The following is a 26821-nucleotide window of genomic DNA, read 5'->3' as shown; positions in this document are numbered from 1 at the left end:
GCTCCTTGTCAGCCAAGTGACTCGTCAACTCCTACTGCCACTGCTTGACTTGCACTGAGCACAAAGCGGTGGCAGGTGGAAAGTGAAGCACACGGCATACGCTGTGGGTTTCAAAAAGATAGAGAAAAAGACAGTTTGCACTCTGATAATGCTAAAGTATGGAAACCATGAATGTGTGAACATGGACCTGCATTACTGCTAAGGAAAATCTAAGAAAAATTAGATATTTAGCATATATAAATGGCCATTTGTATATCTGCCCAGTTGCCCCTTCATGGCATATCTCGTAACTGGGTAAATATACTATGCTGAAGCCTCTCTCTGGGTTAAAAACCTCCTGTGTATGGGCAAGAAGGAACCTGCTATAAGGAATAAGATTACCTATGGCAAGTGGGGGAAAGGTGCACGGTCAGAAGGTATGACCCTCTTAATTTAGACAAAAAGACTGACTGCACTCACCAAACTGGAGGTGTGAACAGGTGCATAACTGAACATGACATAAAATACAAAACAAGACAGGTTTTTTTGTATTTTATGTCATGTTCAGCTATGCACCTGTTCACACCTAAGTTTGGTGAGTGCAGGCGGTGGCTTCAAAAAGATGGTGGAGGTCTCCTCACAGAGCTGTGATTTGGACAACGCAGGAGGTATGTCCAGGTCACAGCAGGGAGCAGTCACAGTGCAGGAGATAGTCGGAGGCCGACTATTATCTCTTATGCCCAGGGCGCTGCCGTATTTGTGTTGTTTAACTGTCGTTACACACTGCAAATTCAAGATGGCAGCCCTCAGTGTTTGAGTACGGCCTAAGATGCACGGCATGAAAATCGGAGTGAGTGGAATGCGATAAAACATCGCATTCCACTTGGACCAATATTAACCTATGTGCCAGCACCCAAGAGCGATTATTTTCTCAGTCCTCATCGAAACGAGAAAACAGTCGCAGCATGCTGCAGGTGCAATGCGATCCTTGTTTCGCTCGCACCCTTTCAAGTCTGGGGCGAGAGAAAAATTGCACTGCACTCACATTACACCGGTGTAACGCGAGTGCAGAGCGAGAATGGCAATAGCCGGCAACGAAGGAGAGAGGGAGATAAAGCCCTCCCTCCCCTCCACCGTGCCGGCCCGCCCCCCGCAGCTCAGGTCTGATTGCATGATCGTGTGATGCCCTGGACTAGCCAGGTAATCACAGACATAACACCATACACACCCCCTCCCCTGGATAGTCACACCAGTCAAACAAAAACCCTTGTTGCCTCCCTCCAGGATCTGATGTCCACACCAGGTGGGGTGGAGCCAGGCGGTTGGCCCTACCCACCGAGGAGTTCACAGGTCTGGAGGCGGGAAAAGAGACAGATTTGAACAGACAGTGAGAGGTCAGAAACTGTCGGTGTCTAGGTAGGGGCCCAGACACAAACAGCAAGGTTGGCAGACGGTGGTGGCCATATGCAGGAGTTGGTGGATCTCTGCGAAACTGTAGGACCGGGGTCGGGCGGTGGCCCGCCGGTACCGAACCGGGGAGTGGAGTGAAGCTAAGCACACAGACAGGGCCATCGGACCCCGACTAGGCTTGGAGCCGCCGACAACAGTCAAATCCAAGTGTGACCGGACCTGCAGGGGTTCCCAACAACCAAGACCCGACAGAAGGCAACAGTCCACAAAGTGAGGATATACAGCCACCGCCATAGGCTAGAGATCCAAGGGCCAGCGCCTGCGGGCAAAACGGGCTCCTTTGGTACCTATACGCCGGGGAGCGGACTACCGGTGGGCAAACACAGGAGTCAGAACATTCTAACAAGGTGCAGGGAAAGACAGCCACCATCACACTGTCCGGGGAGAGCACAAACACTGCAGCCGGCTGCATGACTCGTCCATCCTGCCGTTTGGTTTACCAGAGACTCTGTGCATCTGTGTCTGAGTGAGTACCACAGTGCCATCCGGCACCGCGCCGCGCTGCCCCTGCAACCCTGCACCCCAGCCATCCTGCCTCCCCGTTACACCACCGGGCCCCGGGATCACCAACCCCCTACCCACGGAGGGGACAACATCCTAGCTGCTCCCTACCATCGTTCCCGGGATCCCCGTCATCAGCAGTGGTGGTGCCCATTTTCACCACGACCCGTGGGTGGCGTCACGAACTATCTCCCAAAACAAACCACCCCTTTTCACTCGTGGACGAGGAGCGCTGCTCGAGTCCCCGGGTCTGGCCCACCGCTCGAGCCACTGAGCAGCAGCAGAAGCCCCGGACTCGAGCGTGGCGAGTGCGTCCCCTCCGCCCACGACAACGTGGCGTCACAAACAGAATAGAACCAATCTACCTACCGGTAGAAGTGCGCCTTGCAGTCCCCGCCGGCGGCGTCCGGCCGAAAAATTTGAAGTGCCGCCATCTTTGGCGCGAAGATTTCCCGCTCTAGCGTCTTCCCCAAGCAGGGAAGGTGTGAAAGTGAAGCCCCGCCCCCAAAGAGGAAGTGCTAGAAAGAACCAAGGGGGGGCGGGTGAAGGCCTGCCTCATGTAACCGAGGGCATAAGAAGCGGGGACGCCAGGACCCTGAAACATATCCGGTTCCTGGAAGCACAAGCGTCAGTATGTCCACCCCATCTGAAAGCCCCGAGTCCCCAGAGCCTGCGCCCGGGACAGCGGCGTGGCTGAATGCCCAAGTGATGGTGCTGTGCTGTAGCAACAGGGCTCAGGTGCGTGACCTGCAGGATCGCTGGACCGCTGAACTGGAGGAGCTGGCTGCGGTTGTGCAGGCGCATGAAATAGAGGCCATGCTAGAGGAGCTGGTGAGTGACCCACGCCCTTATGTCCCCGAGGGACCGGCCACTGCGGCTGAAGGACCCGGTCTACCCCCGGCCCCTGCAGGGCCCGTTCCATCGCCTGTGCTAGCCGCCCTTACAGCCCCGCTCAACCCGCCATTCCCGATGGGGATGGCAAAGTCTGTGCTGACCAACCAGATGCTGGAGCGGCTGACTCAGAAGAACCGATGGCGGGCCTCCGTACATCGACCGATGACGAATCGCCTGCCACTGAGGAGCCACAGGTCTGGGCTCAGTTAGAAACCATATCTGTCCTGCCGGATCCCGCCCTCAGTCCCCCGAAGTCAGATGACAGCGGCTCGGGGGCTGACACAGAGTCCGTCTCGGAGGAGGAAGGGGTCTTCGGCTTGTATGATATGGAGGCCACTTACATCCCTCAGAGCGGAAACAATGGATGCTGGGCGGCCCTCTCCTGTCATGCCTGCCATGCGCTGGAGGGGCTGGAGCCTGTAGTTCTTCGCCTGGAGCAGGGCGAGGAGTACGGAAATGAGCAATAGTGGCAGCGGTCCTCCATTGCAATCCAGTTGTCCCCGTTGGGACCCTCAGTACTTTGTTCCTGTTTCTAAATAGCTAAATGAATGAACACCAATCATCCGAGTTTGTCACCTGATTATCAACAAGTTGATTATACCGGCCGTTGCCAATAAGTTGTCCCTGTAGGGACTCTATGTGTTTCCGCTAGCCTTTAAGAGACAAGGCTGAGAACTTGAAGGCCAACCACGAACTTGTGGCCTTGAAAACAAGTTGTTGGGCTGTTTTCCGTTACCGCCTCCGGAGAGGCAGATTGGAGGAAGGACCCGCAGCAAAGCAGGCTGGGGTCCGGCCACCACCAGGACCGGTGGCCATCCTCCGGGAGTCAGGGGTCCCCTGAAGTGACAGCCGGGTGCAAGATACCGTACCCGTTCCCGCTTGGGCGACCTGGAACCGAATTTCTGCTTGCGGACTGGGGAAGAGGGGTGCTGCCCATTTCTTAGGGGCAGCATCAAGGTTTAGGTTGCTTGGGTGGGGAAGCGGATTAACATGAACCTATCCGTTATTATTAAAAATGTTTTTTCATATGTTTTAAAACGTTAAAATGCCATGCCTCCCGTAAAGGAAGAACTAACAAATATGCTTGTGTTAAATGTTTTCCATGTTAATTTATCTTTTTCAGAAAAATAAAACCGGTGATGGACGGGCAGCCCGCGGACGGTCTGCATTTCACCAAGGGGAATGTGACGCCCTGGACTAGCCAGGTAGTCACAGACATAACACCATACACACCCCCTCCCCTGGATAGTCACACCAGTCAAACAAAAACCCTTGTTGCCTCCCTCCAGGGTCTGATGTCCACACCAAGTGGGGTGAAGCCAGGCGGTTGGCCCCACCCACCGAGGAGTTCACAGGTCTGGAGGCGGCAAAAGAGACAGATTTGAGCAGACAGTGAGAGTGAGAGGTCAGAAACTGTCGGTGTCTGGGTAGGGGCCCAGACACAAACAGCAAGGTTGGCAGACGGTGGTGGCCGTCTGCAGGAGTTGGTGGATCTCTGCGGAACCGTAGGACCGGGGTCGGGCGGTGGCCCGCCGGTACCGAACCGGGGAGTGGAGTGAAACTAAGCACACAGGCAGGGCCATCGGACCCCGACTAGGCTTGGAGCCGCCAACAACGGTCAAATCCGAGTGTGACCGGAACCGCAGTGGTTCCCAACAACCAAGACCTGACAGAAGGCAACAGTCCACACCGTGAGGATATACAGCCACCGCCATAGGCTAGAGATCCAAGGGTCAGCGCCTGCGGGCAAAACGGGCTCTTTCGGTACCTATACACTGGGGAGCGGACTACCGGCAAATTCTAACAAGGTGCAGGGAAACACAGCCACCATCACACTGTCCGGGGAGAGCACAAACACTGCAGCCGGCTGCGGGACCCGTCCATCCAGCCGTTTGGTTTACCAGAGACTCTGTGCATCTGTGTCTGAGTGTGTACCACAGTGCCATCCGGCACCGCGCTGCGCTGCCCCTGCAACCCTGCACCCCAGCCATCCTGCCTCCCCGTTACACCACCGGGCCCCGGGATCACCAACCCCTACCCACGGAGGGGACAACATCCTAGCTGGTCCCTACCATCGCTCCTGGGATCCCCGTCATCAGCAGCGGTGGTGCCCATTATCACCACGACCCGTGGGTGGTGTCACGAACTATTGTGGCGCCCTGGACTAGCCAGGTAGCCACAGACAAAACACACACACACACACCCACCCCCGGACAGTTACATTAGTCAGACACAAAACCCTTGTTGCCTCCCTCCAGGGTCTGATGTCCACACCAGGTGGGGCGGAGCCAGGCGGTTGGCCCCGCCCTCCGAGGAGTTCACAGGCCTGGAGGCGGGAAAAGCAGCAGTGAGAGTCAGGAGGTGAAAGTGAGAGGTCACGTACTGCAAGTGTCTGGGTCGGAACCCAGGCACTGGGAGCAAGGTTGGCAGACGGTGGTGGCCGTCTGCAGGAGTTGGTGGAACTCCGCAGAGCCGTAAGGACCGGGGCTGGGCGGTGGCCCACCGGTACCGGACTGGGGAACGGAGTGAAGCTAAGCACACCCAGGCAGGGCCATCGGACCCCGACCAGGCTTGGAGCCGCCGTTAATAATCAAATCCGAATGTGACAGGAACCCCCGGGGTTCCCTAACAACCAAGTCCCGATTGAAGGCAACCGCACACACCGTGAGGACATACAGCCACCGTCACTGGCTAGAAGTCCAAGGGCCAGCGCCTGCGGGCAAAACGGGTTCCTCCGGTATCTATACTCCGGGGAGTGGACTACCGTTGGGAAGCCATTGGAGTCAACACAGTACACAAAGGTGCAGGGAGAGACAGCCACCATCACCTCTCCAGGGAAAGACACTGCAGCCGGCTGCGGGGCCCGTCCATCCAGCCGTTTGGTTTACCGGAGACTTTGTGCCTCTTTTGCTGAGTGAGTACACCCGTGCCATCCGGCACTGCACCGCGCTGTCCCTGCAACCCTGCACCTCACCGATCTGCCTCCCCGTCACAACACTGGGCCCCGGGACCACCAACCCCTACCCACGGAGGGGGAAAACAACATCCCAGCTGCTCCCTACCATCGCTCCCGGGATCCCTGTCACCAGCAGCGGTGGTGCCCACCTTCACCACAACCCGTGGGTGGAGTCATGGACTAAATGCCCAAACAAACCACCCCCTTTTCACTCACGGGCGAGGAGCGCTGCTCGAGTCTTCGGATCTGGCCCACCGCTCGAGACACCGAGCAGTAGCCGCAGTGCCGGATCCGAGCGTTAGTGAGCGCAGCGCCCCGCCGCCCGCGACAACTTGGTGTCATGAACAGGATAGAACCGATCTACTTACCAGTCGAAGTGCGCCTTGTGGTCTCCGCCGGCGGTGTCCGGCCGAAAAATTTGAAGCGCTGCCATCTTTGGCACGAAGATTTCCCACTCGAGCGTCTTCCCCGAGCAGGGGAGGCGCGAAAAGCGAAGCCCCGCCCCCAAAGCAGAAGTGCTAGAAAGAACCAAGGGGGGACGGGAAAAAGATGTCTGCGCCCGATGGAGCCGTTGGAGGAGTGGCGGTCGCAGCCGCGGCGGCATGTAACTAGCACTGCAGCGTGCAGGGACGCCAGGACTCTGCTGAAACACATTCCTGGACCCAGCCGCAAGATGTCCCAGGAGCTCCAGGCCCAAGTCCACTTCATGCTGGCGAAGTGGATGTCGGAGATGAAGGGCTTGGCCGCAACCGTTTAGGCATCCGACGTGGAGGTGGTCTCAGAGGAGTGGGTAAGCGACCCACGCCCCTATGTCTCCGAGGGATCGGTCGATACGGCTGAGGGGCCCGGCCTGCTGCCGTCCACCACGCTACCTCCCTCACTGCCCATGCCCGCAGCCAACGGCCCGACCGACCCGTTACCCTTGTCACCGGTAGCGGAGCCCGCAGCGTCTGAGGGAGAGGCCCGGACCTGCGACCCCTGGGCCTTACCTTTGTCATCGCCCTGGCACCCATCCCGGCTTCCATCCCAAGTGCGACGGAGATGACGACGGCCCCGGCATCCCGCCCGGCCGCAGCGGAGGCGATCCTCGACCAGAGGCCAGCGCCGCAAAGTCCCTTCAACCGCTCCCAGACCCCGGGGGGGATGCAGCTGCCAGGAGGCAGAGCAGGCCATGTCACAGCTGGGTCCCTCATTATCGAAGGTACCGGTCATAGCCGGCACGGAGGGACTCTGTCTGGGCCCATCCCCCACACCGCCTGAACCGGAGCAAGCAGAAGGTGCTCCACACCGGGAGCGGCAGCAACGGCAGCTGTGCCGCGGGATTGCTGTTTAAAGATGAGTTAAAGAGAAGTTGTCCTCGGAGGGACCCTGTGTGTTTACTACCATCATGAGGAACTGCTCATGGATACAGCTGAGAACTAGCAGGCCACCCACGAACTAGTGGGTTTGTAAATAATGTTGTGGGATGGATACCGTTGCCGCCTCCGGAGAGGCAGATTGGAGGAAGGGCCCGCAGCAGAGCAGGCTGGGGCCTGGCCACCACCAGGACCGGTGGCCATCCTCCGGGGGTCAGGGGTCCCTCTTGGACGTGGGGCCCCCTGAAGTGACGGTCGGGTGCGAGTTACCGTACCCGTTCCCGCTCGGGCAGCCTGAACCTGGACTGGGGTAAAGGGGTGCTGCCCACTTCTTAGGGGCAGCATCAGGGCTAGGTTGCTTGGGTGGGAGAGCGGAAGACATATAAAAATGTTTATATGTGCAACCCGTGGGTGGCGTCATGGACTAAATCCCCAAACAAACCACCCCCTTTTTATTCACGGGCGAGGAGCGCTGCTCGAATCCCCGGATCCGGGCCACCGCTCAAGCCACCGAGCAGCAGCCGCAGCGCCGGACCCGAGCGTTAGCGAGCGCAGTGCCCCACCGCCCGCGACACTATCTCCCAAAACAAACCACCCATTTTCACTCGTGGATGAGGAGCGCTGCTCGAGTCCCCGGGTCCAGCCCACTGCTCGAGCCACTGAGCAGCAGCAGAAGCCTCGGACCCGAGCGTGGCGAGCGCGTCCCCTCCGCCCGCGACAATCAGTCGCAATGACACTCGCATGACATTCGGCTCCCGCTGTGCTGCGAGCATGAGCCGAGTGTCATGCGAGGATCACAGTAGTCCCCATGTGGCCCTGGCCTAAAAGTAGAATTAAATTAAAACTAAATAATTAATTTAATTTTGTATTAAAATAATAGATTCCATAATCAATAATTATTAATACAAAAACTACAATCACCGCACCTTCCCTTTAAAGAAAACGTGTGTTTCCTCTTATGCAACTTCCATCCTGAGTATGAAGAAAATGAAAGATTATCTTGTTATAACTGGGTGTGTCCCGCTATGGCTTATCTGTGGTAGAAGTCTTCTTGTCTAACAGGTGGAAAGTAAGGAGGAGCAAAAATGTCTTAAATGTTTGTTTTCTATTCACCCTGCAGTGAACAATTCAGGTTGTGCACGCCACTTCACTGCCTGTCAGCTGTCAGTGTGCAATACTCGTATGCGTGAGGCGTGTAATAGAATTCATTTGTCCGGCACTGTTCAGTTTTACATTTTGCACACAGTGCCAATTTGAAACTAATTGTCTGCATTAAGAATGCCATACATCTATGAAGACCCAAAACACAAAAACCACGGTTTTCCCAATATGGCTAAAAGTATTCATTCATCTGGAAAAACCTATGAGGAGCTCCGACTGGAGTGTAATAGAAAAGGGATTATGTTTGAAGATGACGATTTCAAAGCAAATGACTCTTCTCTGTTCTACACTGAGAAACCTAAAATCCCGTTTGTATGGAAACGACCTAAGGTAAGAAACAGAAATAGTGTGTAAGGACTTATGTTACACCTCTTTTTATCAGTGGGGATTGTCACAAGCCACTAATCTTTTGGTTTTATCATTGCTGAAAATAACTTGCTTTACAGAAATGTGTCCTTGGGATCTTGGTGCAATTATGATCAGAGCTGCAATCTAATATCTGCATTTCAAGTAGAAATTAGTAGGATAAGTAAATAATGGTTTCCACCATGAGGATCATAGGACTTTAAGTTCCCCATACATATTAATCTCAGTCTACTCTTCCATACTTTTCTGGGGGTGGCTTATCTCAGGGCAATAAAAAATAATGGACATGCCAGTCTAATATTTACTTGAATTCAGAGGTACAACTATTAAAACAAATATAGTCTCCAACATTATTAAAACTAGTTGCAGCCATGTAACTAACTATCTTGCATCATTTGAATCCTAATAATTCTAACACCACAGTAGTAAATATTTTAAGGAAACCTGTCACCGGTTTTTCAGCATATAAGCAGCGGCCACCACCACTGGGTGTTCAAAATCTACAGAGTTGCATAGCACTCACATAGCACTCGTATGACACTCGCATGTCATACGGATGCTAGGTGAGAAAAAAAATACACACCATACGCAGGACACTCGACTCACTTTTCTTGGCGAGTATCGCACAGATTTTTTAATCACAAGTGGACGAGCCCTTATAAAGTGTTTTTTATGTTCTACACAGCAGCCTGGGCTCTTATGTACAGCATGTTAGAATGCTGTATATAAGAGCCCAGTGGTGGTGGCCACAGCTTATATGCTGAAAAAGTGGTGATATGTTCCCTTTAACACATACAAATAAAATAGTAATGTAGTAAGTGGTAACACATATTAGACAATACATTTCATCATCAAGATCCAAACAATACATGACGCATCTATAAGGGATGAGCAGGTTACCATGTTAAACACCCCCCGTACCATATTTACTTAAATAAAGACGATAACCACGACTTTATTGCAGGAATGGCCACAGCTTTATTTTAACCGTATATATGTATACCAAACTCGTGGCTCAAACATGCCACCCATTGTTAAACATAACCTTATACATATATACCCCCTTATAATCAAAACCACCGATAGATCCATCCGAGAGGGAAACTATCATTCTTAACCCCCCGGCCGTAACCTCCAACCGGCCCAGAGGACCACCTCGGCCGTGACCAACCGGCCCGAGGTGAGGGGTAATAACGTTCCATCGTTAATTACCCCCACCCAGAACCTGCAGGACCTCCGCCCACAAGTTCCCATCCAATCCGAAGCCACTCCCCTTGAGCGACTTCATACCAACAAACCGACTGTCGGTACTCCCAACCTCTCAGACGGACCAATCACCCCGCTGTGACAACAAAACAAAACCATCCATTTTTTTTTTTTGATAAAAACCATCACCCTTTTCCTTTTTTTTTTTTTATTTTTATTTTTATAAGGGCAGGCGGGTGGGCACAAAGTTCACGGTGTCAAAAGGGAGGTAACATTTTTCTACACCCCCTTTTATACCTCCTACTACACCCCCACCCCTTCCTTGCTCTCCTCCAATCCCCCCTCCAGTACCATCCACAGATCCTATGCCCCCATATACCTCCCCCATCCTAACCAAACCCTTAACTCCTTACTACCCTGCACCCTCCCGATCGTCATGGGCCTGTTCACCCCTATGGGGCTCTCTGCCCTTCTGATATGAAATATCCTACTGGACCCCCACATGTGCCAAGAACAGATGTCAGCACTCTAAAGAAACAGTGTACACGTAAAGCATTTGATGTAGAAACTTCTGCACTATTGCTGCATCTCTTGGGAGGATAATGCAGAGGCAAAAATGCACGTTTTTGTCCTATCTTTTATTTGTTTTTGCAATGCATTTTGCTGCTGATTTTTACCATTACTTAGGCCCCTTCACAGGTAAATGTTTCCAGTAGACGTCGTGTCCATTTTTAGACGTATTTGTGACACTTTTACACACATACTCCTTAAAATCTGTGTTGATTTTCACACCTCCGTGTTTTCATGTTCTTTTTAGCATCAGTATGAACGACCAGAGCCAATAGAGGCCTATAGTGACTGAAAACGTAAAGCACATGCATGACATCCTTGTGACATCCATGTGCCATCTATGTGATACGGACCAGAATTAAAGGCAGTAGAGAAATTAAAGACTTATGTGTTAAAGATATGCAAATATGATAGACAGAGAGAGAGATAAATGATAGCTAATAAATACATTTGACAACTATTCGCCAAATATATAATTAATTGAAAAAAATACAAACAATGTGAGGTTTCCCTCATTTTTGAGAACTAGCAAAAGGTAAAGCAGACAGCTGCGGCCTGAATGAATCTGGCTGAGAAAGGTTAATGGTTGTTGGGCCTTTCCCAGCCTAATAATTCCAGCCATCAGCCGCTTCAGAAGAGGCACATCACGATACACCAATAATGGCGCTTCACCTCATTTCCTGCTTGCACTGGTAAGTTGGCAATCGGGGTAATGGTTTATGAGGTTGCTGTCAGCTGTGTAGTGTCATCTGGGATCAAAACCTGGTGTTAGTAATGGAGAGAAGACATTATTATTTATTATTTAACACCATGTAGTCTCTGGTGCTTTACATGTGAATTTTATAATAGGGACAAGTACAATCATAAACAAAACAAGGTACAGACAGGTATAGGTAGAAAGAGGACCCTGCCCGAGAGGGATCACAGTCTACAAGGGATGGGTGAGCCGGCTTTAGGCATGTGCGAGTTGTGCGGCTGCACAGGGCGCCGGCAGGCAGACAGCAGAGGGGGCGCCTAGGGAGCAGCTGTTTACTTTCACTTTGCTGCTCCTTAGGTGCACACACAGCCTCCAGCAGGGAGCGAGCGCCCCTCCCCCCTCTGTGCCCTGCGTCTGGTCTCCTCCCGCTCGGCACAGCCTCAGGCAGGGGGCGCCCTCACCTGCTCTCCGCTCTGTGTCGTCTCCTGTCTTTACCATAGAGAGGGGCAGCAGCAGCTCTGCTGGAGATGCAGTTACAAAAGCCACACTGAACTCCTGCAGCCCAGATAGTGACTGTGAGTATAATGTGCTGTGTAGCATCTGTACTGTATTATGTGCTGTCTCTGTGTGTGTTATGTATACTGTGCAATGTCTGTCTGTCTGTGTATCTGTCTGTCCGTCTATTATCCACCTGTCTGCCTATCTTGCTATTATATATCTGTCTATATATCTCAATTATCTATCCTATATCTATCTATTTATCTATCTATTATCTGTCTATCTCTCTATTATATATCTGTCTTTATCTATATATCTCTATTATCTATCTTTCTATTATCTATCTGTCTGATATCTATTTGTCTATCATCAATCCAGCATCGGTCTGGTACACAGACACCAGTCAATGCCCCAGAAAGCTCTCTTAGGCCCCTTTCACACGTCAGTGATTCTGGGACGTTTGTGCTTTTTTTTAAACGTACCAGAATCGCTGACATACGCAGACCCATTATAATGAATGGGTCTGCTCACACGTCAGTGATTTTTCACTGCACGTGTCTCCGTGCGGCGTACCCGCGTGTGCGTGATTGCCGCACGGAGACATGTCCATTTTTTTTCTGGCATCACTGATGTCCCACGGACCACGCAGTGGTGTGATCCGTGAAACACGTGCCAGAAAAAAACGTGCTTTTAAAATAAAAATTATTTTTACTCACCCGGCGTCCAGCGATGTCCTCTGCAGCCCGTTCTCCCTGCTGCTTCTGAGCCGGCTCATTACTGTCGCGCATATTCATGATGCACGACACAGCCAACCTGGAAGCAGCTGCTGCGGGGGTCAGCGCCGGCCGGATGCTGCACCGCGGGAGCGATCAGCACCATGGAGAGCAGGAGCGGGCACAGGTGAGTTAATCTCAAAGTGCAATCACGGGCCACGGAGAACGGAGCCCGGATTGCACTTAGACAACCCACGTGTGCCGTGATTCACGGCACACGGAGGGACATGTGCATGTTTTACACGCCAGTGAAAAACGTCAGTGTTTTTCACTGACGTGTGAAACGGGCCTTAGGCTGCTTTCACACCTCCGTTTTTTGCAGTGCGGCTCAATCCGGCTCCAAAAACTATGCAACAGATGCGGCGAAAAATACGGATCCGTTGCATAACTTTTTCCATGCGGCCCGTCCATTTTTTGACGGATGCGGCTTGATACTGAGCATGCGCAGTGTAAAAAACCGCATCCGGCGGCTGGATGTGGTTTTTGCCGCAGGACGCCGCATCCGGCATCCACAGGCTTGCATTGTAAATTGCGCTGCATCGCGCCGGATCCGGCGCAATGCGGTTTTTGCGTCGCACAAAAAAAGTGCCAGGCAATGTTCCGGCCGCCGCATGGGCTAAATATGCCGCATCCGGCAAAAAAACGGACACAACGCAAGGCCATGCGGCACAATACGGCGCTACTGCAAGTCTATGCAGAAAAAAACGCAACCAGCCGCAAAAAAAAACGTTTGCGTTTTTTCTGCAAAGCGCCGTATTGTGCCGCTCAGCAAAAACCGGATGTGTGAAAGCAGCCTAACTGAACATAAAAGGGACCCGCCGGCAGGGGCACCACTGGCATCAAATATCCAGAGCTCCGACCCAGAACTTCTTGGCCGGAGCCCCGAATCTTCTGCAACCACCGTACTGAACTATGTCGGCGTCACCCCGATACAATTCAATCCTGTGACAGAGCACAGAGCTCCCTGCTCTATCACTGCCCATCTCCTAAGCCACAGACCGCTGCAGGCCTGTGTCTTAGGAGACCGTATATCCACAAGGGCAGTGCAGTGACATCATTGCATCGCGCTGCCTCCGCAGGCCACCATAGAAGAGAAGATGGAGGCTGCGGTCCTGGGAATCAGGATTAGGTGAGTATAATTTTTTTTTTATGTCTATATGGGATCTGTGAGGGCTCCTGTTGTATATAAGAGGCTATGTGGAGGCCACTGCTGTGCATAGGAGGCTGTGTGGGGGCTCCTGCTGTGTGCAGGAGGCTGTGTGGGGGCTCCTGCTGTGTGCAGGAGGCTGTGTGGGGGCACCTGCTGTGTGCAGGAGGCTGTGTGGGGGCACCTGCTGTGTGGGGGCACCTGCTGTGTGCAGGAGGCTGTGTGGGGGCACCTGCTGTGTGCAGGAGGCTGTGTGGGGGCACCTGCTGTGTGCAGGAGGCTGTGTGGGGGCTCCTGCTGTGTGCAGGAGGCTGTGTGGGGGCTCCTGCTGTGTGCAGGAGGCTGTGTGGGGGCTCCTGCTGTGTGCAGGAGGCTGTGTGGGGGCTCCTGCTGTGTGCAGGAGGCTGTGTGGGGGCTCCTGCTGTGTGCAGGAGGCTGTGTGGGGGCTCCTGCTGTGTGCAGGAGGCTGTGTGGGGGCTCCTGCTGTGTGCATAAGAGGCTGTGTGGGGGCTCCTGCTGTGTGCATAAGAGGCTGTGTGGGGGCTTCTGCTGTGCATAGGAGGCTGTGTGGGGGCTCCTGCAGCGATTTGCATATAGTTGTGTGGCCTCTAGAGTTAACTCCTCCTGTGGACCCCAGACACCCCAGTCCAACCCTGCATCCATCTATCTTTTCCATAGTATCTATGTATGTGTCATGTATATTGTGTAATTTACACAGTGGCAAAATGACTGGGCCTGTCGGTGATGAGGGCCATTGCTATTTTCTCGGATGCATGGTTGAACACCATTGAGGACTGGATGGCCACTGGCTCTCTGTTTCGCCCTTGCTCTGCAGCTGTGGGCCCTGGATAGGTGTAATGACATCAGGGGGGAGCCTGGAATGTGATGCAGTGGGCCCTGCAGCTGCGACCAGAGTGGGTGCAGAGCATGTGTAGGGGTTATAGATACATATATATATTTACTAGCTGTAGTACCTGGCGGTGCCCGGGATAGTAACTGTCTCTCTCCCTCTCTCCACTCTCTATGTCCCTGTCTGTCTCTGTCTCCCTCTCTCTCTGTGTTTCTGTCTCTGCCTGTCTGTGCTTGTGTTTGTATGTGTCTCTGTCTCTGTGTATCTCTGTTTCTGTGACTATATCTGTGTCTGTGTCTGTCTCTGTGTGTTTCTGTCTTTGTGGGTCTCTGTATGTGTGTCTGTGTATCTCTGTCTGTGTCTTTGTCTTTGTGTGTGAATGTGTCTCTGTATGTGTCTGTGTTTCCATGTCTTTGTCTCTGTGTGTGTGTCACTGTGTGTGTGTCACTGTGTGTGTGTCCCTGTATGTGTGTGTGTCTCTGTCTGTGTGTCTCTGTCTATGTCTGTGTCTCCGTCTCTTTCTCTGTGCCTCTGTGTCTCTCTATCAGTCTTTGTGTGTCTGTCTGTGTGTCTCTTTATCAGTCTCTGTATCAGTCTGTCTGTGTGTGTCTTTGTGTGTCTCTGTATCAGTCTCTGTGTCTCTGTATCAGTCTCTGTCTCTGTGTGTCTCTGTCTCTGTGTGTCTGTGTCTCTCTCTCTTTGTCTCTGTGTGTCTCTTCTCTGTCTCTATATCAGTCTGTGATTCTATGTCTGTGTCTGTTTCTGTGTGTCTGTCAGTCTGTCCCTGTGTGTGTCCCTGTCCCTGTCCGTGTGTGTCCCTGTCCGTGTGTGTCCCTGTCCCTGTGTGTGTCCCTGTCCCTGTGTGTGTCCCTGTCCCTGTGTGTGTCCCTGTCCCTGTGTGTGTCCCTGCATCAGTCTCTGTGATTCTATGTCTGTGTCTGTCTCTGTGTGTCGGTTTCTGTATGTCTGTCATTCTGTCCCTGTGTGTGTCCCTGTCCCTGTGTGTGTCCCTGTCCCTGTGTGTGTCCCTGTCCCTGTCCCTGTGTGTGTCCCTGTCCCTGTGTGTCTCTGCATCAGTCTCTGTGTGTGTGTGTGTGTGTGTGTGTGTTTGTCTCTGTGTTTGTGTCTGTCTCTGTATCAGACTGTGTCCCTGTGTGTCCCTGTGTGTCCCTGTGTGTCCCTGTGTGTCCCTGTGTGTCCCTGTGTGTGCCTGTGTGTGTCTGTGTTTGTCTCTATTGACATCATATTATCTGACACATTACCTGTCTTAAAAAAAATGTCCTTTGTTGCCTATAGCAACCAATTACAGCTCTTATTAATGACCTGTAGTTCCCAGCGCCATTGATTTTAGTGTAAGCAGGTTTTTGCGGCGAATAACTGTAAAGTGTGGAGTTAAAATTTCTCATCAAAACATAGTCTGTGACGTTCCCTGAGGCACGTCTGTGCAAAATTTCGTGATTGTAAATGTGACGGTGCAGATTCCTTTTATTGGACGGACACACACACACACACACACACACACACACACACACACACATCGACCAGTCAATGTGCAGCAGAGCAAGGAGAAGCCATTGGGCACCGGCCTCCCGGGCTCCTCATCCTGACTGCATCGTCCTCGGCAGAGATAAAATGTGTTTTTTCTGAAATGTGGAAGCATCAGAGTAAAATATACAGGATTGCAATAATGGGGCCGGTGTCTGATTCCCTCCACGCGAGGGTTGTGCAGGGGAATCCGCTGTCAGATTCCTCACCTGGTAGAAAATAACAGTGGAGTCTCATATGTTACTGTGGCGCCCCTGACCTGGTCAGGCACCACTGAGTACTGCACCCATGCTGGGGACAGTACAATACAGGTAATCCAGAAGGCTGACAGGGGTGTGGTACACAGGCGCATAGTAATCAGCTCTCACACATGTACCCATGAGAGGACCCCTGGGGATCCCAGGAGGGGGAAAAGCCTTGACCTTCACTGGAATAGTGGAGGGGGCCAAAAGCCTCCATCTCCTCTCAAGGGGTGTGGTAAGAGAGTCTGGTTGCTAGGTGGCGTAGGCAAGAACAGGAGAGGAGGAGCAGTGAGTCAGTTAGAGCAGAGAACTCCATAGGGCTCAGTGAGGAGCAGACCTGTGGGGCTGTTGCTGTCTAACAGCGCCCGCGCAGTGGCTACTGACGGGGGAGAACGGTCAACTAGGAGTGCTACCTGAAAGCCAGCTTCAGCTAGAGAGTGCAACGGAGTGGGAAGTAAGGAGACTGCTAGAGAGCACCAGGCCCAACCGGGCGGCAGATCCCGAAGCAAGGATAGATTCACCTTTCCCTGCTAAACCTGCCGGTGTGGGGCTCTCAAAGCCCACACCACAACACCACAAAAGCCGCAGCCACGTAACCGCAGTGAGGGCCCATAGGTCACAGGAGGCAAGCAGCTGGAGTGGCCTGGTCCGGGGAACAAGCATACGGCGAACGAAGGGGAGAGAGAGGCTACAGCATCTTCCCTGGGTGACCCCCATAGGGACTCAAAGTCGGGGTCACCCCAAACCACCAAGGGCTAAGGAAGGCGAGTCAGTAGTCACCCTCATAAAGTCAGCTTGAAGGATACCTGGTTCCCACCTGGTTCATCCCAGCTACGCCCGGGCTACTCACCCTGCCATCAAATGTGAGTAAAGCCCTTGAAAGACATTCCTGCCTGTGTGGTTATTCTGCGACTTGTGGTACTACAAACCTACACTGGGCCCTGGGGCTTGCCTCACTCTCAGGAGGCTATTCCAACTAACTGCACACACCATCAGCCCCAGGCGACCCCCAACCTGCAGTGGCGGTCCCTACTGGCCGCAATACTGAGAGTGGCGTCACGATCAAACAAGAAGATTTCCTACCAGTGACGGAGATCCAGCAACGTGGAGTCCCTGAAGGTAATGCACCGACACTGACACTACACCTGTGGGGCTTCACATTACATGGCGTCACTGCTGTCTGCACATCACATGTAATGGTTTAGGCCTTTAGGGGATGTTCACACGGGGCATCTTCTATACCACAAATATGCAGCGTTTTTCTCCCAAGAATGCACCAAAAATGCACCGCGGCAAAAACGCATAAAAAAACGCAATGTGTTTTTGACACATTTTTACCGCGTTTTGCCTAATGCGGTTTTTAAGTCTAATCTATTGCCTGGAAGGGTTCAAAAACGAAAACTCAAAAAGAACTGACATGCTGCATCATCAGAAACGCAGCCAACAAAAGATGCCCAATGTTGACAGCAAAAGAGAGATCTCATAGACTTTGCTGGGAGGAGGAAATGCATGCAGGGGCATCTGTGTGACCTCAAAAATGCTACAAAAGATGTCCTGTGTGAACTTAGCCTTAATGTTGTTATGAACGCCATTCTATCAATGTAATGCATCGTCAGCAGCTGAGGTGTATTATGGGGTTCTGCAGCCGCTGAGGTGTGTATTATGGGGTTCTGCAGCCGCTGAGGTGTGTATTATGGGGTTCTGCAGCAGCTGAGGTGTATTATGAGGTTCTGCAGCAGCTGAGTTGTGTATGATGAGGTCCTGCAGCAGCTGAGGTGTGTATTATGGGGTTTTGCAGCAGCTGAGGTGTGTATTATGGGGTTTTGCAGCAGCTGAGGTGTGTATCATGGGGTTCTGCAGCAGTTGAGGTGTGTATTATGGGGTTCTGCAGCAGCTGAGGTGTGTATTATGGGGTTCTGAAGCAACTGAGGTGAATTATGAGATTTTGCAGCAGCTGAGATGTGTATAATGAGGTTCTATAGCATCTGAGGTGTGCATTATGGAGTTCTAGAGAATATTACATTATTCGGTGTGGATTTATCTTACAAATTTTCCAACAAAATTATTTGCAGCATTGCCAAATGGGGTGTGCCCAGTCTGGTTAATAAAGGGATTACAATATATATGCCGTAGTTCTTCCATACACCGTGCCCCTCCCTCATGGTGTGTATGTGGTGCTGCACCTCAGTCTGTTCAGGTCATTGGAGCTGAGAGGCAGCGACACATATAACCTGAGGACTCTTTATTATGTAGAAAGCAGAGATTTTTTTCTAATTTCGTACATTCCCCTTTAAAATCTGTATTTTGGACTTTTTGGTCCGGCGTAAACACAGCATCGGCCGCCGGCTCCATGGTGCCTTGTCTGCTATCATCTGGTACATTTATCCTCAGGATTTGTATAGTAGATGCTGATCCCACCAATGGGACCACAGCCTGTGCCGCTCTAAGTGAATAGGAATTTATACCATCTCTCCACAAAGAGCAGCAGCGCCTCATTCTGCAGATACATGTGCGCCCCATTGGGGGATCCATATGTACCATCCATAATGTAATATCCAGGCATACAGCATGTACGAGATGAGAAGACCCCAATAAGAATAATTTCAGATGTGGTGGAATTAATGTGGATTTGAGAAGCAGATTCTCCAGCACAAATCTGGAGGACTGTATTGTACATTTGAAGAATTCAATTTTCTTAGGATATAAAAAATTGTCTCTGGTCCTCGCTTGTTTCCTGGAAACTGGGTACAAAATCAGTAGGGGGGGGGGCCCAAACGGCAGTTTTGCACAGGGCGCCATTCAGGCTAAGGCCGGCCCTGGGTGAGGATAGAGTAGGTGAAGGTGAATACGGTCTTGCGGCGCTATAGTGGACTGAGGGTTACTGCAGGTTGTATTCTTGTCTGAAGAGGTGGGTCTTTAGGTTCCTTTTGAAGCTTTTCAGGCTAGGTGAGAGTCTGATGTGTTGTGGCAGAGTGTTCCAGAGTATGGGGGATGCACGGATACTATTGTGGAAAGAGAAGATACGAGGAGAGTAGAGAAGGAGATCTTGTGAGGATCGGAGGCTATGTAGGTCACAGTGTATGGAGGAGACAAGTTGTCAATGGCTTTGTATGTCATGATTATTGTTTTGAACTTTAGCCGTTGGGCAATGTGAAGCCAGTGAAAGGATTGGCAGAGAGGCGAGGTCGGGGATTAGTTGGGGGACAGGTGGATTAGTCGTCGGCATAGTTTACAATATATTGTAGGGGTGCAAGACTGTTAGAACAGAGGCTACAGAGCAGGGGGTTGCAATTGTCCAGGTGGGAGATAATAAGGGCATGTAGCTGTAGCGCCCCACGGGGCAGGTGGTTAACCTACTCGTTGCCGTGCCATTGATGGTTGGGTTAGGCAATGTCCCGTGTGGCCTTGCCCGGTTCCGTTGCCCTGAGGCATACAGTAAATGGAGAGGTGAGGGGTGATTTGGGAAAGTTTGTTGTGACGCCACCTATGGTATGTGGCCAGGGATTAGCCGACGCTGCAGGGTTTCTCGTCGGGGCAGGTGTTATGGCAGTGTAGCGTACCACGGGGCCTTAGTGTGCTCATCACCGGGCCAGTGGTTCATTGGGGTAGCTGTGACTGGCCAGACCCGGCTCTGTGACCCCGTCAGCTCCATGTTAAACAAGAACAGCAAACAAACAGTACAGATGGGGATGGAATGAGGGTGACGGGCCCCTGGGAAGCGTGTCACTGGTGGCAACGGTGACTGGGGTCTTGACCTCCTCCACTGCTGACCCTTCCTGGGAATAGTCCTCTCCCAGGGGCAGTACTGGATGGGGAATGGGGATGCTTCGCAGTGCCACCCGCGGTATGCGGCCAGGAATTAGACGTTGCTGCACAGTCTCTCTCCGGGGCAGGTAGTATGTGCAGCCGGGATGGTATCGCTCCCCACGGGCGGAGCTGGGTACCCCGGGAGGTTGGTGATAATGGGGGTGGCAGTCCACGGGAGCGCAGGGCGGCAGCAGTTACTCACAGTCACCAGGTGCGGGTTCCAGTCACTTGATTTACTGGCTCAGGTGGTATCGAACCCCGGGTGCTGGTCCTTGCCATCACTGGTCACTTCCCGGGCAGGTCAGAGGCTGGATCCAGTTTGGTAATCTGTGACCTTTCTCCTCCATGCACAACTCTGTACTCTACCCCGGTCCTGGCCCATAAAGGCCGGCAGCCTGGGTCTCTCGGGGGTCGGACCTCTCTCTCCTCTCCCCAGGCTCCCTCTCCGCTGCCGCACCACAGTCACCTGAACTGGGGCTCTGTACGTCTCCTGTGCTCAGTCCTGTGCTCTGACGACTGCTCCCCTTTTAGTCCACAATTACAAGTGCCGGGTCCCGTCTCTCTAGGTGTTACTGGCCCCAGCTTAGTTGTGCTGTGTGTTCGGTGTTACATCCAGACAGCTCTGCTCTGCCTCCCTGAAGGTCTGACAGCCTCCCTTCAGGGAGCTACACACCGTGCGTCTGCTCTGTCTCATGTCCAAGCTTGTTCTGAGGTAAAGTGAAACTGTTTTCTACTCCTAACTACTCATGCCCCCACTTTTGCAAGTTGTTATGGTGACCTGGGTCTGCAAGGAACTGGCTGAGTCACTTCCTGACTGTGTTTTTGTAGAGACATTGTTCACCCTTTCCTAGTAACTGCTTCTCCCTGCTGTATGGTGGTGGGAGGTGTGTGTAAACTTACCAAATTAATATCTTGACCTGCTCGAGAAGGATATAATGATATACCCTGTAGCGACCAGTCTCAGGGGCGCTACAGCAGCAGGGATGGTGTCGCTCCCCACAGGCAGAGCGAGCCCCGGGTGGATGATGAGGGTAGAGGTAGTAATGGCGGGCGCCGAGGTGCTGGGCTGCGATTCCGGTAAGGACAAGCACAGTTTCTGCGGGTTCAAGGTGTCTGTACTCACAACTTCAAAGCTGCAGCCAGGTATTGGTCTCTGCCGTCGAGGGCTCCGGCCAATCCCGGATCTGTGGGAGGTCAGAACTGATGCGGTAGTTTGTGAGAACTTCCTTCCTGCGCTTTGTAGTTCGGAGTACCTGTGGCTTGGAGCGCTTAGGGTCCCCTTCTGTACTAGGTAGAGTACTGTTCCCTATGCCAGTAGCGTGGATCGTTTTTGGGTCTGACCATGATCTAGGCCCCGGGCATCCCACTGCCACTTGGCTCTGGAAACTTGTGATGGTCAGAAACTTTTCCGTCTGGTAGAGTCTGATGACACAACGTGGAATTGTATGACCCAAGGGTTCTACACCCTGAACAGCGCTGACCCCGGGAGAACTGGCATGGTATCTCCTCAGCGACCATTAAACTCCTATGTCCCACAGAAACTACCAGGAAACATGTCTGCTTTCTCTGCCTCTTGCTGCAGAGCCCCCTGAGTGTGCCTGTGTGTAAGGCTGGCTCACTATCTGTTAACTGTTTGTGTGACTCCTACTACCCTTGTAGCTGCTCCTCCCACCCTTGTAGCTGCTCCTCCCATCCCAGGTCCCGCCACTAGCGGATTGGGGGTCCATTGGGTGGTGGCATCCTATAGACCCAACTACGGGGGTGACCCAGTATGACCCTAACCTAGCCCGGTCCACAGTTAGCGAGAAGCAACTGACTGTGTGAATGTGGTTGTGAATGGTGAAACCGGCACCGACCTCCTCTTGATCCAGCATAGGCACTACACCTTAAGTGAGGTGCAGTACCCTGTGGCGACCAGAGCCTCAGGGGCGCCATACAGCTTCATGGGAAATAAATGTACGAATCCAGGAAATATTTTTGAGTTGGAAATGGCAGGAGGTGAAGATGACATGGATGTGTAGCTTGAAGGAGAGATATCCCCATTACTAACTCAGTAATAAAAAAAAAAACCACACAATACAAAAAACAATATTTTTTTTCAATATACTTTATCAAAAAAATAAATAAAATTAAAAAAGAAACTCTTGCATGTCCGTAGACTAAGGAACCCACCGTAGTCCAAAAAAGGATAACTGAAAAAAAACCCCAACAAACACATACAAAAACAACAAGACACTTACTCTCATTTACAACTTTCTTAAAAAAAATCCCAGCTAGTCCGACGTAGTCCAGAGATTCTGCCGAACAAAATCTATGGAGCATAGTTCTGACATTCCATAGACTTTGCTTAAAAGCAATTCCAGATCATGCTGTGCTGCTTGAGACCCATCGCCTCTGAAGAATGTTACCACTCATTAAAGTCACAGAATCATGCACAGAGCAGTATGACCCGAAGTGACCCGGTTACTAGGCAACCCTGAACTGCAGTAACTTTACTAATGTAGCCACTCTTCAGAGGCGCTGTGCAGCGTAAGGCTGCTTTCACACCTCCGGTTTCTGCAATGCGGCACACTCCGGCACTTTGCAGGAAATTCGCAACCGTTTTTTTTTTGCTGCCGGTTGCGTTTTTTCTGCATAGACTTTAATTAGTGCCGCATTGTGCCACATGGCCTTGCATTCCGTCCGGTTTTTGCCGCATGCGGCAGATTTAGCCGATGCGGCGGCCGGATGGAACGTTGCCTGGCACGTTTTTTCGTGCGGCAAAAAAAATCGCATTGCGCCGCATTCAGCCGATGCGGCGCATTTTTCAATGTATGCCTATGGCGGCCGGATGCGGCGCGATGCGGCAATAACCGCATCCGGCCTCCGCATGCGGTTTTTGCCACTGCGCATGCTCAGTAGCATGCCGCAAGCGGCAAAAACCGGACTGGCCGCAAAGGAAAAACTTATGCAAAGGATGCGGTGTATTCACCGCATCCGTTGCATAGCTTGCACAGCCGGATTGAGCCGCAGAGCTCAAGCCGGATGTGTGAAAGCAGCCTAACCCGGAATTGCATGCAACCAAAGCCTATGGAGTGTCAAATCAATGCCCCATAGAGTTTGTTCATCAATATCCCTGGACAACATTGGACCAGCTGGGATTTTTTTTCTTTTGAATAAAGTGGTGAACGTGTTACAGTGTCTGACTCAAAACTCGCCGAGTGTCAGGAGGATATCTGGCACTGTTCACACAGCAGAGTCCGACACTCCACAAAATGATGCTTTTCAGTTGTACAGACAGGCTCTGGCGTTGACCAGCTGTGTTCTAATTAGTAATCGGGCTTGCAGGAGTTAACTTCTGCTATACTGTGGATGCTGCTTGGGTCATATGTTGCAGGTGACCTATCACAGTCGTCTATGCCCTTTTTAAGATGGAGGAGCCTGGACTCCCATGTAGACTATAGCTTTATGCAATACTGGTTCTTGAGCTTTTGTAATCCAGTAGCTGGTGAACTTCTGTGTGCTGTTTGGTGTGTTGTGGAAATACTTTTGTTGTTTGATATTTCCTTCCTGCCTTTAGTTTCCTCATGATTCCATTTTGTTTATACCTCTGTGAATTTGAGTTTTGTTTTTTCCTCGTCTGTTTATTTGTGTGGGATTTACCACTCCAGTCCTGGCCCTCTCCCGGGTGGAGGGAAAGGGGGTATTATACTAAACTAGGAGCTAGGGCCCAAACATAGTCATCTTCAAAGGTATCTTTGGGATCAGGTTCAGCTAGAGTTCTTTCCCCTAGTCTGAGGGCCAGTTTAGACTCCCCCTGTCCCTGGTGAACCTGTCACACCCCATAATAGAACAGGGGTAAGTGTCACTGGTTTGAATCAAGGAGCAGCCATGAAGATTTCCCTAGAAAAGAGAAACAGCACCATCCAGTTAAAGGGGTTGTCCGACATAACAAAAATTTTTGAGTTTAAACTAATCTATGCTGTATTGTCATATAAATCACCCCTATATTGTTGTTTTTTGTTTTCTAACTTTTGTTCCTTTTGAATTCACCCTTTATTCTCTGCAGCTCTCTGTTTACATTCAGCACAAGCAATCTGACCACTTCCTGTGCTAAACCTCCCAGCCACAGCTGACACCGCCCGGCCTCACTGTCCAGCCCCACCCCAGTGTCCAGCCTCGCCCCCTGCCCGCCCACTGCACACACATTCCCTGTCAGTATATTCTGCCCCAGCACTGACCTGTTATCACTACAGCATTGCAAATAACAGCCCCACATCGGGCTCTGCACCGCATACACACATCGGGCTCTGCACCGCATACACACATCGGGCTCTGCACCGCATACACACATCGGGCTCTGCACCGCATACACACATCGGGCTCTGCACCGCATACACACATCGGGCTCTGCACGCACACACAGCGCTCTGTACCGCCCCCCCCACCCCCATAGGGAACACATGTAGGGAGTACATACTCACCAGTCCTCGGTCCCCGCCGCTCCTGCACGTTCGCACGCTGTCTGTGCTCTGGCCATATCAGCACAGTAGTGACGTCACCGCTGTGCTGAAGAGAGCACAGACAGCCGGGCAGTGATGAGAAGCGCATAGCTCCTTCTCATCAGCGCTTTCAAATATATCGGCATCTGTGATCTGTGATGCCGGTATATTTGAATGTGTGATCCTGAGCAGGGGCCCGGTGCTGGCGCTGACACCACGGCAGCCACCACCAGGCCCCTCCCCCAGGTCACGGACTCCAGAGCAGTGCAGGGGGAGGTTGTGGGCAGAGTACGGGGTGCGGGGGAATCTGTGGGAGGGTGCAGAGACTACATAGCCTAAGGCTATGTTCGCACGTTGCGTTTTTTTCCGCGTTTCTGCAGCGTTTTTAGCAGCAGCGTTTTTGCGCTAAAACACATGCGTTTTTGATTGCCAGCAAAGTTTATGGGAAAAGCAGAAATCCTGTCTGCACTTTGCTTTTTTTGCAGCAGCGTTTAATTTGCATATTTGTGGTCAAAAACCATGCAGAAAAAGAAGCAGCATGTCAGTTGTTTTTGCCATTTCTGCAGCGTTTCCTTAACATTGGAGTCAATGAGAGATGGCAAAACGCAACCAAAATCAACTTTCCTGCGTTCTTCAAGCTTTTTACCTGCTTTTCCACTGCGTTTTTGGCTTCAAAAACGCATGCTTTTCTGGCATAAAATTAAAGGGTTATAATGTTCCTTTACACACACACACAATAACCGAAAATTTCAATGCTAAAAAATAATACACTTTACCTATTTTCCAGTTAAAATGTGCATAACCACTATTATTTCATTAAAATTGATAATTTTTCATATAGTTTGATTAAAAGTTAATTTTATATTTTTTTTCTTTTTTCATTCTTTTTCACTATTCCAACTTTATTTCTCAGTGTCTTGATCTACAAAACGCATCTGCAGAAACGCAGGTGAAAACGCAGGTAAAAAGTGCTGAAAACGCACTAAAAACGCGGTAAATACGCATGCGTTTTTAGCGCTGAAAAATGGTCAAAAGCCATTTGGTCAAAAACCAAGGGAAATAAAACGTGCAGAATAAACTGCAGGTACTCCGACGCAACGTGCGAACATAGCCTTCTAGTCACTCCAATGCACTCTGAAACACATGGGCCTCAAAAAACATTTACCTTTACAAGGAGAAGGACTTCTGCGGTCAGCAACAAGGAGTCCCAGATTCGTGCCACTACTCAGAGTACAACTGGCACAACAAAGATTTGCAGATGTACACCTTCTTCAAATTTGCTCCTGCTAAGGTGAGCGGCAGTTTCGCCTGTATCTGGTCAGTGCATCAAGCAGCCCCAAGGCTTCAAATATATTGAAGCAGGGTTTTCAAACATTTTTTTTATCTTCTGAAGAATTTTGCCAATGAAAATTCATGTACCATATGGGGGAAACTTCTCCAACCTATCCTTGGAAAAGTACACCACAAGTTCTTTGTCCATTTATTCATACAAGAGGTGCATTAGGGCTTTTCTCCCATTGTATGAATGCATCTTTATTTGTTTTATGTTTACACGTGGTTGAGTAAAATCGGAGGCCCACAGGTTGCAGTCACTGCTTTCTCCTTCCTTAAGCTGATACCGTGGGTTGTAAGTGCCACCGGGGGCATAATAATGAATAGATGCATCCTCCTGTCAACTGAACATGCTGACAGGCTGACTGTTCTCAAAATCAACAAGACCTGCATCGGCCCCGACTTGTCAACTCCAGTGGATGACAGCAGCAGAACATAAAGGCAATTCAAATGTTATTTTTTTTCTGGTGTATTCTCATCCACCACTTCCCACTCCAAAAAGGGTATATGGATCATGGTTTATTATATTTCTTGTCCTCCTACTCCTCCTCCTTCTCCCTCACATGAAGCCCTCACTCCAAATTTTCGAAGGCCGCATCTACAGCTCCCCCCATGCTTAAGTTGATTCCATGGGTTTTAGTGCTGCCGGGGGCATAATAACTGATAGGTGTATCCACCTGTCAACTGAAAATTCTGACAGGCTGACTGTTCTCAAAATATACAAGATTTGGATTGGCCTCGACTTCTCAATCCCAGCAGATGACATTATTAGAATATACAGCCAATTCAAATGTTCTTTTTTTTTTTCTCATGTATTGCCATGCATCTCATCAAACCCCCAAATGGTATATGGTTCAAAGTTTATTATTTTTCTTGACCTCTTCCTCCTCCTCCATCTCCTCTGCCATAGCCACTTAGTCATCATGCAGCACTTGTTCATATTTTTTATAGGGCCATCAGACAAGCATCCCTCAAATTTAGAGGCCCATCA

The 26821-nt window shown here is 51.2% G+C and overlaps 1 protein-coding gene and 1 long non-coding RNA gene across 3 annotated transcripts in view; one reads left to right on the top strand and one right to left on the bottom strand.

Annotated features, from left to right (window-relative positions):
* Positions 1-26821, bottom strand: part of LOC142249894 (uncharacterized) — a 140481-nt gene that overhangs the window by 21356 nt on the left and 92304 nt on the right. The gene's annotated exons all lie outside the window — the stretch shown is intronic.
* The window catches only part of CAPN9 (calpain 9), a 378590-nt gene continuing 360090 nt past the window's right edge, over positions 8322-26821 (top strand). For both annotated transcript variants that reach the window (XM_075321862.1, XM_075321863.1), the window contains exon 1: positions 8322-8646. In XM_075321862.1, the coding sequence (XP_075177977.1) occupies positions 8434-8646 (213 nt within the window). In that variant the 5' untranslated portion in view covers positions 8322-8433. The remainder of the gene's footprint in view (positions 8647-26821) is intronic.

The sequence above is a fragment of the Anomaloglossus baeobatrachus genome, chromosome 8 (genome assembly GCF_048569485.1).
Source record: "Anomaloglossus baeobatrachus isolate aAnoBae1 chromosome 8, aAnoBae1.hap1, whole genome shotgun sequence".
Lineage (NCBI taxonomy): Eukaryota > Metazoa > Chordata > Amphibia > Anura > Aromobatidae > Anomaloglossus > Anomaloglossus baeobatrachus.
This window is presented reverse-complemented; position numbering and strand designations above follow the sequence as displayed.